At 39.5% G+C, this 17437-nt stretch overlaps 1 protein-coding gene across 2 annotated transcripts; it reads right to left on the bottom strand.

Moving 5' to 3' along the window:
- Positions 1–1713: 1713 nt before the first annotated feature.
- On the bottom strand, positions 1714–17361 carry hps5 (HPS5 biogenesis of lysosomal organelles complex 2 subunit 2). 2 transcript variants are annotated; one of them, XM_085282375.1, is made up of 23 exons: positions 17148–17361; positions 14499–14628; positions 13999–14109; positions 13802–13866; positions 13374–13566; positions 12993–13123; positions 11675–11893; positions 11525–11596; positions 11297–11385; positions 10889–11067; positions 9407–9565; positions 9153–9312; positions 8038–8155; positions 7555–7701; positions 7363–7431; positions 6693–7276; positions 6280–6400; positions 5930–6079; positions 5713–5832; positions 4474–4587; positions 4281–4387; positions 2997–3288; positions 1714–2136 (listed from the first exon to the last, which is right to left on the bottom strand). In XM_085282375.1, exons 2-23 carry the CDS (start codon positions 14604–14606, stop codon positions 2076–2078), a joined length of 3369 nt encoding a protein of 1122 aa, XP_085138501.1. In that variant the 5' UTR covers positions 14607–14628; positions 17148–17361; the 3' UTR covers positions 1714–2075. The 2 variants fall into 2 exon arrangements, with proteins under 2 accessions (XP_085138501.1, XP_085138499.1); XM_085282373.1 differs by having other exon boundaries at positions 17105–17361.
- Positions 17362–17437: the final 76 nt, after the last annotated feature.

Genomic DNA, 17437 nt, shown 5'->3' on the forward strand with positions numbered 1-17437 from the left:
TTTGTTTAAAAAAAGCAGTTAGACTTCACAATGAGAAGCTAAGCTTAGTATTTGGGGATTTTTTTTAAATTAAAAGGGTGTCTGTGTCTTCAACACATGCCAAACATTTCAATCTGATGGTCCCTGTGCCAGTGACACAGACAGGTGGGGTGAGCTGGAAGCGGGGATTCTGGGAAATGACCATGAACCGAGCACAAGGATGAGGCAGAAAGATTTCAGAGTGTTTCTGTCAACTGTGAGGCTTAACAACTCAAATGTATGCTTGCTTTCCCCCCCTTTGATGTTCCAGGTGTGTGATATCATCAAATGATTCACCAGTCCCATTTCATTACGCTGTTATTAATATTATCTCTGTTGACCCACCGTCTACTCCATGTGCTCCAGAGAAGAGTCGATGTATCCACAAAGGTACAACCAAATATTTGGCATACAGGTAGATCAAGTGTCAGTTGACCCACATTTCCTCACTTGTATATAATGAGTTCTGGTCAAGTGGATTATTTCAGGTGATCATTTCTGATAGTAAAAAAAAAGCCACCTGGTTCTTAGCAGGTCTTAAAACTATGTTATTGATGCTAAAACACCTTTAGCATCAATAACTTGAAGTAATTATTATTACTATTATTTATTTTCTATATAACTATCAGTTTCATATTATTGAGCCAAGTCTTTGTTACAGTGTTGCTTCAGTTCTTTGAGGTTTGTGGGCATTCAGTTATGCTCTGCTCTCTTGAGGTCACAGCACAAGATTTTGTATACAAAGGAGTTCATGGTTGACTCAATGCCTGCAATGTGCAGTTTCTCTGAGCATGGACTGAGCTTAGGGACAGTTTGCTAGGACAGCTGACATGTCATGAATGTTAATTGTTTTCCATGGATAAATAATCTTTCACATTCAGAATGATGAGCTTTTTGGAGATATTGCCTTCTAAGCCTCCCCAGACTGATAACAGCAACAGCTCCTTCTCTGTGATCTTTAACGTGCACCCATATGCTCCTGCAAATAGACAAAATTTCTGCTTTTATAAAGGTCATCACACTTGCTGAGAGAGAGTAATCGGAGAAGCTGCTACCAGTTTTAGTAAAAAAATAATGACGTGGTGTTATAACATCTATATTATTCATCTGGGTTTGCATTTTAATAATTTAAGAGCTGCTAAGGACCAGATTCATTTTATGATGTCCCTATATGTAACACCTTAGAACTGAAACAGGGTATTTCTTTTTCACTTCACTATATGGTTGGATAGTCAGTTTGTTTTTTCTTGTAATTTAGGTATTTGTTTTTCAAAGTGAAAGGTAAGAGTGAAGCTTTATGTACTTATGACTCTGTGGATGTGGGCTGGGAGACATTATGTCCTGGTGAATGTGAATAAGACTGTGAATAAGACTAGAGATAGAGAAAGAACAGCTTTATGCCAGGATGTTGATGTGACCTGGATGTCCACATTGACTAAATGTTATTGTTATTATAATTATTTCATTATGATTTCAACTGCTGTAACAAAAAAAAAAAAAATCCCAAATATGGGATAAAGCATTTCTCACCATCACCTGGTTTTGAGGTCTGCAGACTGGATTAAAGCCACCTTTGTGTTTGGAGCTTTCTGGATTTGTCTATCTGGCACAGATTCACAAGGGAAAAATACAGTAACAAGGATCGATAGCACAATAAATGAAACCTTAAAAACAAACAATGAAAGCATTAAGAGCTTTGATGCAGATGGCTTTTATTCACATTATTTTACTCAGTTAGTTTGGTCAGTTTATTTTTGCCAAAGCAGAAAAATGTATTGATTCATTTGGTCGCATGAAACATGCAAAAAGCAGTAACCAGAACTACTAATTAAAAAAACTCACACATTGCAGGCACACACGCGTGAGTATTCACAGAAATTTGCAAGTACACACAATGAAGACACATAATACTGTTTTCACTCTGAGATAAATAACTTCATCTAAACTCGGGGACTTTGACAGATATCACAGTGAATAAATTAAGTCACAGTTTTAACAGCAGTTAGTGGGAAGACTTGTAAGTGTTAGCTGTATGTTGTTTGGTTTCAGATCTGGAGTCAGGCGTGCTGAGACCACAAGAACCGATCGCACCGCTCGAGCATCGTCTGGATCATGGCCCTGAAAAATAAAATACTTTTTAATAGTTTTTTTCATGACAAAGAAATCTTTAACCTGAGCTGACTTTTAAAAAGCAAAGCCTGTATTTTAATCCAGTGGACAGAGCAATGTGAACGTGTGTCAATGTGCATCACAGCTTAAAAATAGGATGGGAGACATTTCAGTCTCCTTCATTTACCCAACTTACAGTTTGCTCAGACGAAATCTGATCAATGTTAATAAATATAAAATATAAAAATATAAATATAAAATGTATATTTTATAAACGTATCTGATTTCTGCTGCATTACAAACGTCTTATAGAACATGTAAAAAGAACAAAATGATATATGCAAAATATAATAATGTTCCATTAAAAGTAAACAGCCCAGCGAGTGAGCTGTCTTGATGGAGGATTGTGCTCTCAGAGTGCCTCTGGTTTAATGACCGTACAAACAAATTTGACATGAAATGTAGTCAGTATAGGGTCAGTTTGTTTGCAGCCTGCTGTTGAGCTGTGAACTACATTTAGTCCCATTTGGGAATCTTAGTCACACAAGATTCTGCTTTGTGTTAAGTACAAAAAAATAACGAACTAACAACTAACTTAAGTTCATTGCGTGTAAAAGTGCAAACTACAACAATTACCACTACTAATTCGCTCGACTACGTGTTTTAATGAACAAGGAAATAAATCAGTGTCAGCAGTTTGTTATGCAAACATCCAAACATGTTGCAGGTTTGTTTCTGTGAACGTTACTTCCTCACATCAGCCAGGAACTGCAGGAGACCCCAATTTTTTACCGTTTTCTGCATCTAACAATACATGAATAGTCTATCCTGTTGTTTTGAGATTCTAAACATTTGATAGCCTGACCCACCTTTGCCTCTTCTCAGCGACTCTCAGCACCTCACAGACCAGTTTGGAGTGGGGTGAAAGGACCAGTTGAACACCACAGTCCTCCAGGATGGTCAGAGCTTGGTCAGGCCCAACAGTCCTAGCCAGCATGAGAGTCAGGCTCTCCGGGCTGATCTTTCCTCTGCAGTCTGCTGAGCCATTGGACCAGTCGCTCCCGTTCGCACCTGCGACCTGCTCAGAGTTGACCGTGCTGCTGCACTGCTGAGACAGCTGGATCAAGAGCTTCCACTCGTCCACGGTCTGGGGCCTAACACCTGGCAAATAAAGAAGAGAAGGAACACACGTTAGTGCTTTTTTAGGTTTACAAACGTGGCCATTTTAAGGTCTCAATAATAACTAAATGAACCAGCCAAGTAACAGGATACAGTTCCAAGGAATTGGTCCGCGCAAGTGTTAAAGGCATTCCTGAATTTCTTCATTCAGACAACCTGTGAAGTCAAACATTTCCAAGGCTGCCCTCTGTCCTCCACCACAGCATTAAATAAAAGGAGAATGCTGCAGCGAGGGAGCTGACAGGGAATAGAAGGAGAGAACATATTTCTCCCGCATTGGCTTATCTTTATTGGCTCCCTGTTAAACTCTAAATCAAATTAAAAATTCTTCTCCTCACATCCAAGCTCTGAATAATCAGGCACTATCTTATCTTAAAGACCTTATAGTACCGCATAACCCCAACAGAGTACTTTGCTCTCAGACTACGGGCTTACTTCTGGCTCTCAGGATATTTAACAGTAGAATGGGAGTGCTTGCTCATAGGGGGTTGTTTTCTCTCTATTATCGTAGGGTCTTTACCTTACATTATAAATCTCTTGAGGTCAACGTTGTGGTGATTTGAAACCAAGTGAAATGAATCGACTTGAGTTACTCAGTTTAAATGAGTCGGTCAGTAAAGTCTGTATTTCATAACTCCTGCTCCACAGTTGGAGTTTAAGAAGATTATCGAGACCATCTTTATTACATGGTAATGATTAATTTAGATGTATTACCTGCTCATCGCACAAGAACAGCTGATCACAGGTTTTGCATTTACTTTAACTGTCCTCACTCTTACTTACTTATTAATGGATAGTTAGACGTACTGTATCTTTGTATTTCTTGTAATGAGTTTAAAGATGCAGCACTGTTCTTGTATTAAAAAAAGCAACCCCTGACGTGTTTACTGTAATTAAATCTCATCATCCAGTGAAGATTTCCCAAATTGAATTGTTCTTATCTGAGAGACGGTGGTTTAAAGACTTCGTCTTACCATCAGATTCATCCAGCAGGGTGATGTCATCCAGCTGACAGATGGCGATGAAAGCCTCTGTGCGAAGTTGGAGCTCATTGCAGAGGTAGAGGTAGCCCGTCCAGTACCTTCACACACACGTTACACAAAGGGTTATACCACATACATCCTGTTTTTTTTTTTTTTAAGGTAGGCAACTAATTACTAATTATACCCGTGACTTCGACAAGTCTGTAACATCTTCTGCTTTGAGGAAAAGTCTGCAGGAATGCGAATCAGCAGCGACAGAAGGCGTCCATAGCCCCAAGCGAAACAATGTGAATGCCACCTGCAGCAGGAAACACATGAAGTTAGTGATATTTATTATTGTTCCTCGTTCTCACTTCAGTATCTTACTTAAATAGATTCCAGTAGAAACGGCTATGTTTGGATCTATCCAGCTATGGTTCGTTTTCATCATGTTCAGCTAGTCTACTGGGCCTTACAGGTTAAATAATAGCACTTATAAAAAAAACAAACAAACATATTATCTGCTTTAGTGACTAAAATTAGTCTGAAAGTTTTTAGTCACTTTAGTCACTTCTACACTGTTACCTTTATTAGTGAGACACATTCTAAAATGTTCTCCTGTAATTTTTTGTTTGTTTTCTATCATTTTTATGGAGTCTTAAAGAAACGTAATTTCTTAATTTCTTTAAGATGTCGTGAGGAGTAGCTCTCCAGGTTTCGTCATACATTAAAAACTCCACTTTGGATGTTGGCTGCCTTTTGTTCTGTTCTCTATGAAGAGGACCGCACACTGCTTGAGTAATGTTGAGATCTGGGGAGGCCAATCCATAACTGATAGTGTAAATTTGTGTGTTTTCTATCCAGGTGCTTTTATTGCATTAACCGTGTGTTTGAAAAATGAAACTGTGGCCAATAAGACGTTACAGATTTTACAGAAAAAAAATCATATTTCCATCAATCTTGACAAGATCCCTCAACATCTACATCTGAAATGCAGACCCAAATTATGACAAGACCTACAGAAAGCTAAAGAACTATTGTTCAAGAGCATTTAAAAAAATACAAGAAAGTCTGGCTTTTTGGAAGCAAAATAAAAAGAAATGAGGGGTGGCTCAAGACTTTTGCACAGCATTACAGTATGTTGAACTACTTTAAGATCAAAATACAAATAAACTGGTGACCAACTTAATCAATTTAAAAAAAGCCCATTATTATTACTTTGTATAATATTAGAAATATTTTGAGGGTTTGTGCACAAAATATTTTAGATTACAGAAACAGTAACTGTCAAAATGAGAGAAAACTCACACACAACCTTCCATTATCTTTGTGGCATCATTGAGCCAGTTCCTGTATCATAATGGCACATGGAAATGTAAGGCTGGGCTCATAAACAATCTCACTCTGCCAGTTGAAGGATAAAGACAAAAATGTGCTAACTTACCTTGGCTGTCCATCAGGGGTCAGGGTATCACAGCACTGTGGGGCATCATGGGTAAGTGCCAGCTCCAGCCAATCCTGTCTCAGCGATTCTGGATCAAGGAGGGACTGCAAAAATGACAGCCTCAAAAAAGAAGAAGAAATAAGTGTGAAATTCTGCTTCTACAACATGAGCTTGGTGTTTTATTTAATTGAACAAAAAGGTTCAGCTGAAGACGTACCTGTGCTCCTCAGTTTGTGATTGTACCAGATTATCCAGATATGCCAGGAAATGGCTTTTTTTTGCCATGGTCATTACATCAGCAGGAGTTATGGTAGGATAGAACTGGGAAAAGGAGCGTACAGCAGCCTCACCGTGCTTCTCATACAGTCTGGAAAATAACATAGCAAACTTATCTCACAAGGTCTAACACCACTTTTCTATTTCTATAGTTTAAAATCACAAATCAAATCAAAATCAAATCACTTTTACTGTCACATCACACAATACAAGACTTTGCGTTTCATTTTGAAGGTCAAACATTAAAGAAGGGACCTTTAAATATGTGATTTATCAAAAAAGGATGCCGACCTGTGAAAGTGAGCGAGGAGATGAGCTGGACTCCAGGGCTGCAGCTCTCTCAGACTTCTCAAAGATTTCTGCAAATCACCTCTCTGAAAAACTTCCACCACCTTGCTAGACTGGGTGAGCTCTACAGATACAAGCATGATATTTGACGAAGATGAAACCACCAAGAATCAATGAGCAATATATGTATATCATTATTTTATCAAAGTTCTGACTAGTTTTTAGTCTTTTGTTATATATAGGATTATTGCAGAGCACATGCATTTAATTTCCTAACCAAAATTAAACATATTCACCTTTATTTTCTGCGTATTTTTCTTCTATTTGAATGTTTTAATTTTTAAAATTGTCTGTTTGTCGATTTGTGAACTCTGAAAACACACATACATGTAAGTTTTCAAGGATAATTGTCTGACCTAGCATTGCCTCAGTGAAGGAGCTCATTATCTCGGGCTGCTCCTGATGGCACAGCAGACACATTCTTCTCACGCGCTCTTGGTCCAGCAGAAAAAAGTAGCGCCTCAGGAAAACTGTGCACCCCAGCTCTTGTTCATTCTGGTTTCTGAAGCAGCTCAGTTCTGTGTACAGTGTGGCCAGCTCACAGAGATGAGCCAGCAGATCTGATGGTATGGGTTTAGGGGGCACCACACGGACTGGCTCAGCAGGACTCCCATTTGAAGCACCGTTTTTCGTTGAGTCTAACTTTAGCTGGTCCTCACGCTGTCCCTCGTCTTCCTCAGGCTTAGGCGTTTCGTTCTTCTCTGTTACATCTGTTGGTTCTTCTGATGAAGAGGTAGGATACTCTCGTTGATCTGAGCAGGTGCTTAAATAATCCGTGTCCCATCTCTCCTCTCCTGCTCCATCCATAGTGGAATCACCTGCAGCAGCAGACTTGAGCGCGACAGACCCAAGTATTCGCTCCAGAACCGGCAACCACTCCAGCAGAGCTTCTCTCAGGGAGGCTGGGTCTAGTAGCACCAAAGGATCTTGTATCTGGGAGCTGATGTCGGAAACATATTTGTAACTGTTTAATAGAAGACATTGCTGGATCTTGCACTGGGGAAATTGACAAAATGCAGTACTTACATAGCTTGCTCTGTTGCTGACTGAAGTTCCTGCATTTCAGCCTCAGCGTTAGATATTTCATCACCAACCCTGTGACACGTACATGTCAAAGTAAAAAAGAAAACAGTCTGGATTTATTTCTTTTTTATGGCTACTATTGAAACAACACACATTGCTCTAAGCACTCTAAAACAGGGTCGCAACAGCACTTACTCATTCTCCATTTCCTCGGAGTACAAATTTGTGGTGGCTGATATTTCAGTCGGTCCGCCCTCTCTGAATTCAGGTCTCTGCCAGAGCTCAGAGTTCATCTGGAGAGTGTTGATCTTCTCTGTTGTCTTCTTAACAAAACTAGAAACACTGATGACAAGAAGGTGAACAATAAATACGTTTTGTTGCACCATTTAGCAAAACAACAAGAGGAAGAGAAAGCAGTACAAATACAAAGGTGAAATGACTCAGAAGGATGAAAAATGCGAGACCTTAAAATTAAACACACCACATGTGCCTCAGTATGAATAATAAAACACAGATGTGGGTCTTCAGCGGAAAGGGGAAGTAAGGCATATGAATGCACAGCTGCACTTGAGTGAAAGTTTCAATTCTCAGAAGAAGAAAGTGTTAAAATATAGCTCAAAGCCGCATGAGCTGCAGCGAGAGGCACGTTTGTAGTTAAAGCTTCTTTGTTTCATTCACCTGTCTTTAACGGCCTGCAGCGCGATGCGGGGGGGTTTGGGACGGAACGAGAGCGGGAGGTGAAACTGCAGGCCTTGGTCAGATCGTTCGGACTCCGTGCGCTCACTGGTCTGCGGATCTGAGTAGAGGTGGGGGCGAGATTCGGAGGAAAAACACAGATGGATGGAGTACCAAAGAGATGAGAGAGACAGTGGACATAATGCAAGCAGATGGAGCAAACGTGGCAGACACTAATGAAGAGAGAACACAAATCAAATGCTGCACGATACAAAAAAAATTAACCCAAAACAGTGATGTATGTGAGTGATACGATGGAAAAAGATAAGAAACTTGGTATTAACAGTGGGACAAAGTGAAGATTAAATTTGTAAAGCAGGTCAATAATCACAGTGATTGCTCAGCACTCACAGCAAATCCAACAATGCAGCAGCAGAGAAATATTTTTTATCAAATGATTTTATTTTATTTTTAAACGCAAGTCAGAAACTGTAATAGAAAAAAACCAGTTGGTTATTAAAAACATGTATGATCATTACAACAGAGAGGCAAAGAGTCAAATTATTAGCAGTTGGGTTACACAGATCCTGTGGAACGCTCCCATATCCAATTAGTTAGGTTATTCACAGGTTTTTTTTCTCCCTCTTTCTTGGTTTTTAGTAGAGCGTTAAACTGAAAATAATTTTACTCTCTCTTAACGCTGAAATTAGAAGGGGTAGAAAATGAATTTGATCCTGAGACATAAATCAAATATATAAAAAAGAGAGAGAAAACACAAAGAGATGGAATCAGGATAAGAGTCAAAGAATGAAAGAAAGAAGAAAAGTAAGTTAGATTTCCGCTTTGCTGTGATCTCAGTTTCAGTATTAGTTTAATCTGTTCTGATCATTTTTAAAAAGAGTTACATCGACTTAAGTCTGCTCTCTACAGAAAAATGCTGTGTCTGCTAATATTTACTAAATTCTGGCTGCGGTTGTCAACTTTTCATCTCTGAGAATTTTCAGTTTTTGCAGATTATACTAAATATGAAGGTTATACAATGGAAAAAGTGTTATTTTATCACCATTATTAGAAGGCTCTTTGTAACTCTGTATGCATCACTTAAGACTGTCTCTTACCGTGATTGACCTGATCCTCATCCTGCACAAAGCTGAATTCTTTGAGTCGCTCCTCCTCTGACACAGAGTGATTAAGCAGCGAGCTCGTCTCCTCATCTGACTGGCTTCCTCTGCGGCTGATCACTCGATAGATTCCACAGTCCAGGACGTTGAAACTCTCCTTAAAAACCACGTATCTAATATCACTGCACTTCATTCATTACATAGAATAACTGTGAGCCACTGAAGAACTAAAGAAACACATTAGTTCTTACATGTGAGGAGATACTGCTCCTCCGGCTGCTGGAGGCTGAGTCAAGAGGCTCCAGCTTTGTGATGACCTCTTCCAGCTGCCCGATCAGCTCTAGATGTGTGCTGGAACTGAGCTGAGACTTCAGGTGCTCGAGGCGGTCAATGGGAATTGATTTCCTGGCCTGAATTAAATAAAAAATAATTCCTACTAAGATCTTGATAAACAAAGTAAAAAAAAATGCAAAAACACCATTAAAAAGTACTTAAACTTTAATCTGCAGCATACAAACATCTGAAAGTTGTCAAGAAAACTGACTAAAGCATCGTCGCCACTGACATTTTTATTTTAGAGGTGTGGACCAGAAGTCGAACGACTGCCTTTCTAGTTTAAAAGTCTGAATTACATTTCCACACAGTAGTATGTAGTATATATATATATATCTAACGTAGAAGGAACATGATGGAAAATAGCATTTGATAAACTTAAAATTCAATTTGATTCAATTAAATAGCACCAAATGACAAAAAGAGTTGTCTCAGTGCATCACATGCAGCCCCACAGAAGTCTGAGCCAACAGAAGCACAGCTTAAGGTTTACCTGACCTCCCGGGCTTTAGGACTGTTTGACACAAGTGTAAGCAAAGGCCTATCAAGGCCTCTTCTTGTTGAAGTTGTTGATGGTAAGATAGCAGTGTTGTTATTATTAATAAAGTAATTAATTAAGTTTCTTTTGCTTTTATAGCTGAGAACAGTTTCTTTAAATATCACTGAGCCCTGCTGTGTTTGATGTTGATGATGCAGATTAATCATTACGTTTTCTTATGAAAACTTAACAGTAAACACAAGGACTCTCTCTCCGTTTTTCTCTTCCTTCTATCAATCCCTCCATGTTTGGGTCACGAGGGCAGCAGTCTAAGCAGAAACACCCTGACTTCCCTCTCCCTGCCACCTGCTCCAGGTTGTCCCAAGTAAACCAAATGTCCCTTAACTAACCCTACTTCCAGCTGCTCTTTTTTATTAGCACCTGCTCAACTCGACTGTACCTTTAGAGTATTAGGTGATCGTACTGGTACTAGGGACATTTTTAGCACCTTCTTGGACGGGGTTTCAAGCAAACTGAATCAAGCCAAAAATGTAACACGAACAGAACCCATGCCACTGATTGGCCTGGGACCGACATGAATGAATGAGTCATGAGAGCGACTCCTTCACAAGAATCAAACCTGACATTTTTCAGACGAAGCAAGAGGGAAATGGTAACACAACGCCCACCACGTTCTCTGTGACAACAAATCAGAAACCAAGCAGCAGGTATACCATCACCTCCATCTCCTCGATTGTTGCATTGTGTCACAAACACGATGTCACCCACATTGAGCTGGTACGGTACTTCATTGTAATGGAAAATGACTGAAACTGAATAGAATCTAGCCAAGATGAACTTAGTGCAGCCAACGAGATGCTAATACAAAGCAGCTTTAGTATGGGAGTGGTAGCAATCTTACCCTGCTGGTAGTGATTGCGTGTTGGAACATACAGCAGACAGCAGCAGCCAGAGGCCAGGACTCCCTGCGCAGCAGGCGCTCAACACATCGCTCTGCAGATATCAAGGAGAGGTGGGACAGACGCCCGCTTCCATGGAGACAGAAGAGCTCACTGCGATAAACCGCCACGTCAAGCAAATCTACAAAAAACAGAAAACAGACAGAATAATTTACACTCGATTATATCAGAGCAACAAAGCTCTGTGTGATCATCGTTAACCTTCATGATTTTTGTCTATCGAGATTAAAAATAAACATGATGTTACTGCAGTAAAATAATAAAATGGTTACATTTTAAGGGAAAATTGTTTGTGTTCATGAAGTAAAAGGTTGGTGGTATTCTGGGAACAAAAGAAGGCAGAAACACACCTTTAACTTCAGTCCACAAAAGTAGCTGTCCATTCTGAGGTGTGAAGATATAAATGGCAGAATCAGTCCAGGTCAGCAGGTTTTGGTCCCTATACACAAAAACAAAGTGTATAGTTAGTCAAGTGACAGGCTGATCTGCATATGGATTTTTTTAAACAATTTGACATGTCAGATAAAATGAAAATATCTCAAATATTGTAACATGACATGAAAAATTATGCTTATTACCCCAAATAAAGCAGCTTAGGGAAGGCGATAGACTGTGGAGTCTTCTGCACTGGATTGTAATTTGGCTCATTTCTGCGTCAGAGGAAGAAAATTTAGATCAGAAGTCTGGCTTTTAAAATAAACAGGGTCCTAAGCAGGAGCACACAATACCTAAAGGTGATGAGAGGCAGTGGAGGACACGCCAGAAGCTGTTTGAACTGATGGGTGCTCAGAACCTCGCCATTAAAACTGGCCTCCCATATTCGAGACCCCGGCCGGGCACAGTACAGCAGTGGGGGCTGACCCATTAATAATCCCCTATTCTGAGGGAAAAAGCAAGCTCCAAACTCCCCGTCACGCTCCTTATTACCAACACGCCAGAACTTCTCCCTGAAGAGACACACAGAAGCCAAAAATCACATAACAACCGTGAAAAGTCCCCCATACACCACGGAATACAGTTTTTATAAACATGAGGAAAAAATAAAATAAATATTGATTTTATAATATACTATACAGGAAGCCCCACGTGGCCAGGCTTTATTTGTGTTGGAGATAACGGGCATTACAACAGGGATCATTGTTTGTTTGTTTGTTAATTTATTTCAATCACGTAAACAATATACAGATACATTTAGCAAAGAAGAGAAGAGAGAAAAAAATACTGTACAAAATAAAGTTAATACATTTCAATACGGCTTCTGTTCTCATTCGGCTTTCTTTGTTATTTCTACTTCAGGCTCTGCGTGCTAACGTGAAATAGTGTTTCGACGCGTTATTTGACTCTTCCTCTGCAGAAATGAACAAACTTGGTGCCGCAAAATGCAGAAGTGATTTTACCAGTAAGCGCACTGTTGGTGCTGCCATTTATTCCTAATGTAACAGCTGCTCATTCAATCACTGAAACAATGTGGGGCACATCACTCACACTGCTGTAACTTTACAGTTGGGCTTCCTTTGGCGCTACAGGTAAACTACCGCTCAGGGTGGCTGTTTAAAGTGTATTCTTTTTGCAGAGTATAACAATTATAGGATCCTGTTAATGATGATACTGAATGATACTGTTAATCAGAATGTGTCACTGATGATTTCAAACTGAAACTCACAGCATAGCACACTGGACATATAAAGTGCTTTGGACCATATTTTCAGCATAAGTTACTATGGCGATCTAGCCAAGTTAAAAGTGAGGCACCTTTGACACTGAAAACTCGCCAACGTATTAATCCTGCTTGTAGCACTGCTTTTGTGCACAGAAGAATCTGTTGTAGTTCATGTTTAATAAAAATACAAACTTAATATTTTAAGAATAAGAGAAGAATCTGTGATAAAAACTAATATGTCCATGATAATGGACCCAACATATTACTACTGGACCATTAATGACAACATTTACCTAAATGGAAGCATGAGTGCGAGCGCTCTGTGAGTTTCTCCCGAAAAAGAGAATATGAAAGACACAAACGGATGGAGCAAAGGTGGTACTCACTTCTCTGTGTCGCAGAGATAGCAGCGGATGAGGGAAGACACAAGCAGTCGTCCATCTTGGTACCCAAGCTGAACCACTTTAGAGTCCACAGTGGTGACAGTCTGGACAGGGAATATAACAAACGCTGACCCCTAAAGACAAAAAAAAATAAATACATATATCATAGGGAAGGATGAATTTTAAATATAATAATAAATGTAGCATGCAGACGCAGCATTGCTCTTGTCTGCCAGAATAAAAAAAACTGAGAAAGAAAAAAAGTACAGTCAGAAAACTAATCACCATAAGAGCTAGCAGCTCTTATAGTTGCATGTTTAACCACTGAACTAGTACCTACTTTTAATTAGTGCCAAGCTTTCAATGTTAATCAGCAGTCACTACCTTTCCCATTTTGGAGGATCCTGCACGGAGAAAGGACACCTTGCCTCCAGAGTCGCCGACAAAAACTTTCAGCGCGCTTGTATCCCAGCAGAGTGCAGTAACTGTCTGACCTCTGTGCTCCCAGGACACGCTGACTCTCTCTGGACGAACCCGCCGCTCCAACTGCAGCTCCCACACCACCACCAGACCCTGACTGGATGTGTATCACACATAGTGAACAATATGGGAACCACAGCCAAACACAGAGATGAAGCAGGAAAGAAAAAGCCTGCAACTTGTTTAAAAGTACTTTTTGTAGTTACCCACAAAAGAATCTAACTACAACTTTAACCAACAGGGGGCAGCATTCTACAAGTGGGTGTGTTAACACACATTTTAAACCAAGGTGGTACGAAACATTTTATTTACTTTCTTGAATAAACGCTAACCTTGTTGCAACTGCAATAAAGTCTTCATCGTGAGGGCAGCATGCCACCTGAGCGATGGATCCCTCCTGGCAGAAACACGCACATTGAGTGATGGGTCAGTGGACAAATGCAAAGAAAACAAACACCGCATTACTGTTTATGTTTAACTCTATCACTCATTAACAGAAGAGCAGCACAGGCTCACAGTCACTTATTACCTTGTGAGTGAGGATGAGCCGTTGTTTCCAGCCCTCCCTCTGAATCAGGTGCACCCCACCTGCTGATGTTCCTAATGCGAGCCACTTCCTCGACACTGCCAAACAGGTACACTACAGCACAGTGTAACACAGAATTAATGTCAAGCATAATTGTATTCTTGCTTTTCTAATTTTCTTCCACTACAGCTGAAAGAAATTAAATCCATATTGTATATTTTTTTAATACGTCCTACTAACTTTAAAGCCAGGATTATCAAAGTGCGGTTCATGTGGCAATGGTGGCGCCCATTAGTAACCCTTTATGTGGCCTGAAGGTAGTTTATTTCAGATCACTAATGGTTAAAATATAAACACCACCAAAACAACAAATACCAAAATAAACAAGATTCTTGACACATTACATCCACTAATTTGTTTTTGTTTCAAGTCCTTCTTTAAAGATATTTAGGAATATGAGGTGCCTACTTGAATATAAATAGAAAACTGGCTAGAATTACTACCTTTAGCCTGCCGGAGTCCAAACGCAGAGCAGAGAGAAGTGGATCGAGGCAGTCGAACTCTGCCAGGACATAATTGTGGTTCTCTGGAACAACTGGTATCGGAGGCATCTTCACTGGTGCTCCAACACAGCTGAAGGACAAAGAGTGAGTCAGATAAGTATGAAAGAAAATAGGAGAGAGTTCATACCATGGCCCTCGGCCGTGTGGCTTCACATGACTTTCAGCAGCGTACCTACCCTCTTTAATTGACCAGTCATGACTCCACTCTACATTACCGCCAGCCTGAAAAGAACCCCCTCTTTAAAACAGTTAGTTTGGTGCACAGAGCACTTTTTAAATGATTTTATTATAATTCAGATAAAATACTGAAGCTTTTAGTTATTACCCAATATATAAGCAAACTTCAACATTAGGGTGTTTTTTGGAGTTAAAAATATGTTTATCTTTAACATTTTTTGTTATTAAAGCCTTTTATTCTGGAGATCTTTTGACAGGACAGCATGAAGGTGAGAAGGGACTGAAGGGACTGAAAATGTAGAACTGGCTACATTATCAGAACTCGGTGCTGCACAGTGATGATTTGCACTTAATTAACTGACGAATTTAAGGATAAAAGCCGTGAGGAGGATGTTGATTTTTTTCTTGCTGGATACATTCAGCCCTAGCTGCTGTTCAAAATGATTCATCTTTCATTTAGTGTTGGATGTTAGCCGTTTCAAAGTGGTGTTAAATTGTGTAGATTCAAGAGTTGAAGTTAGAAGTTAAAGTTTTGCAATAAATACGTTAGCATTAGTTGCAGAAAAATGAGCTGCTACTGTGAATAGTTGACCCAAAGGCTGCAGTCACTGGCTACACCAGACACCAGTTTTCATTACTGCTCTATACTATACTGTAAATCAGAGCAACAGGGCCTCACAATTGATGGCCTCGTATAAAATTTGCAATTAGGCTCTGAGGTCATTAAACACCACTGGTGCTCTGCCTGAAATAATAAATATTACAAACAATAATTAATACATAATAATAATAATTCAGTAATAAAATGTAATCTCTCTGATCCTCATTATTCTTAATGAAAACACTGTGACGCTGAAATCATTTAACTTACACAGTGAGCATTTTTTGGCCACTTTCCTTTCTTGCTAAACTTTATTAATAGCACTGCTCCAGTCTTACTGAACAAATGCTATACTGTCCCTCTCACTTACTGACACTGTGCAGCAGCTGTGCTGCTTTCCGTCTGCATTAAGTGTTTAAGCTCATATTTATGTAATATTATAGCTCCATCTTCCTTTGCCAGTGAAACCATCTTTGTTACCGTTCACACGCTGCCAACACCACCCCTTTCATATTAACGTGCTTGTAACTACATTATATGCCCAGTTTTTTCCCCCATAATTCTGTTTTATAAAAATTTTCAAAGAGAAGGCACAAACTGCTAAACTGGTGAATGCCATTACTGAAGCAATGAGACAAAACCTTCCATTTGCACTTGGTTCACTGTATGAAGCAGAATATAAAAAGTAATCCATGTACCAAGTACTCACGTAGTGTCCAAATTTTTCTATATTCACAACCTCCGAGATCAGAACTTTCCACATTTACACAGGGAAATACAATTTTTTTCCATCTCCGACCTAATTCACCATCTATACCAACTTTAAAACACATCAGTGCTATTAAATAAATAAATATATACCATAAAAAAGTAATTATTTTTCCACACCTTTATTGTATGTTAAAATAAACTTGCTTTTATCTTGTGAATAAAATAAATAGGCAAAAATAAGCCCGATTATAGTAAACCAAAAATAAATAGTGATGACATTTTATTTATTCCATAGTTTTTTTGTAAGATGCAAGTACCAAAACACTCTGGGCATGAAACAGACATTCTCCGTCTGAAATACGTCAGAATCGAGTCAGATTCTGATGCGTCAAAAATTTCTCTGGTTGTAGACTGTCGCATGGGTAGACTAAAACCCAGTTCATGTTGGTGTAGCTGTATCCAACTGTGGGACTGACAAACCTCAAATGTCACCAGAGCAGTAACAATATACAGGAAAAACAGGAACAAAGATAGCGCGTTTATTAACCATTTCAGTATTATGAACAGGCAGTAGTCTCGTCACCTATGTTTGTTCATTGCAGTTGCTGCAGAGGATTCACGCATGTCGCGATCATAATTTAAAATCGAAAGCGTTTTCTCTTTTGGCCCAAAACAATGCGAAACGTGACAACGCGCACAGACACACAATAATATCCACTTAAAGATTAAAATATTCGCAGTGTTTACTTCCTCGTTAGTGGGCAATGGGTCCTGAAAAGCAGCGCCCACCGTCACGAGTTAATCTAACACCAGTTAATCTGAAACACCGGTCCAAAAATCACTGAAGCTAAAATTTGCGTCAAAACACACCGGAACCACGGAGAAATATTTAAAAGTGTAACACTTATTTCAAACATTTCACTGTCACCGTTTATTACAGTTAACACAAATCTAACCAGCCCGCTCCTCCCACTTTATTTTCAATAACAACTTAGCAAGAATGCTAGCTTAAACGCTGTCATGTCCATTCACCTCCAGCTTCATATATTAAACTCACCAGATATACCGAGCAACTCTCCCGGCTGTAACACCACACTTACAAGGCTTTCTTACATCCCAGATTTATTGCGTCTTTGCTCCGCTGTGCTGGAGAAAGTCGGTCAGCAGACCCGTGACAGTCTCACTCACTCAGCTGATGAGGGCACTTCCTGAAAGCAGCGCGTGGGCTTCCTCCGAGTTACAGATCAACTGAAATTGAAAGCGTCTGCATTTATTACCCAAATCAGTTGCGCATTTAGAAAGGCTACACATATACTCTGGATACTGCAGCAAATAATCCCTCTGAGGTAAAGATGAAACAACTCATCACATTATTAGAAAAAAAAAAACA

The sequence above is a fragment of the Mchenga conophoros genome, linkage group LG7 (assembly GCF_057382185.1).
Source record: "Mchenga conophoros isolate Kocher_MC1m ecotype Shallow Benthic linkage group LG7, M_conophoros_male_GT1.1, whole genome shotgun sequence".
Classification (NCBI taxonomy): Eukaryota; Metazoa; Chordata; class Actinopteri; order Cichliformes; family Cichlidae; genus Mchenga; species Mchenga conophoros.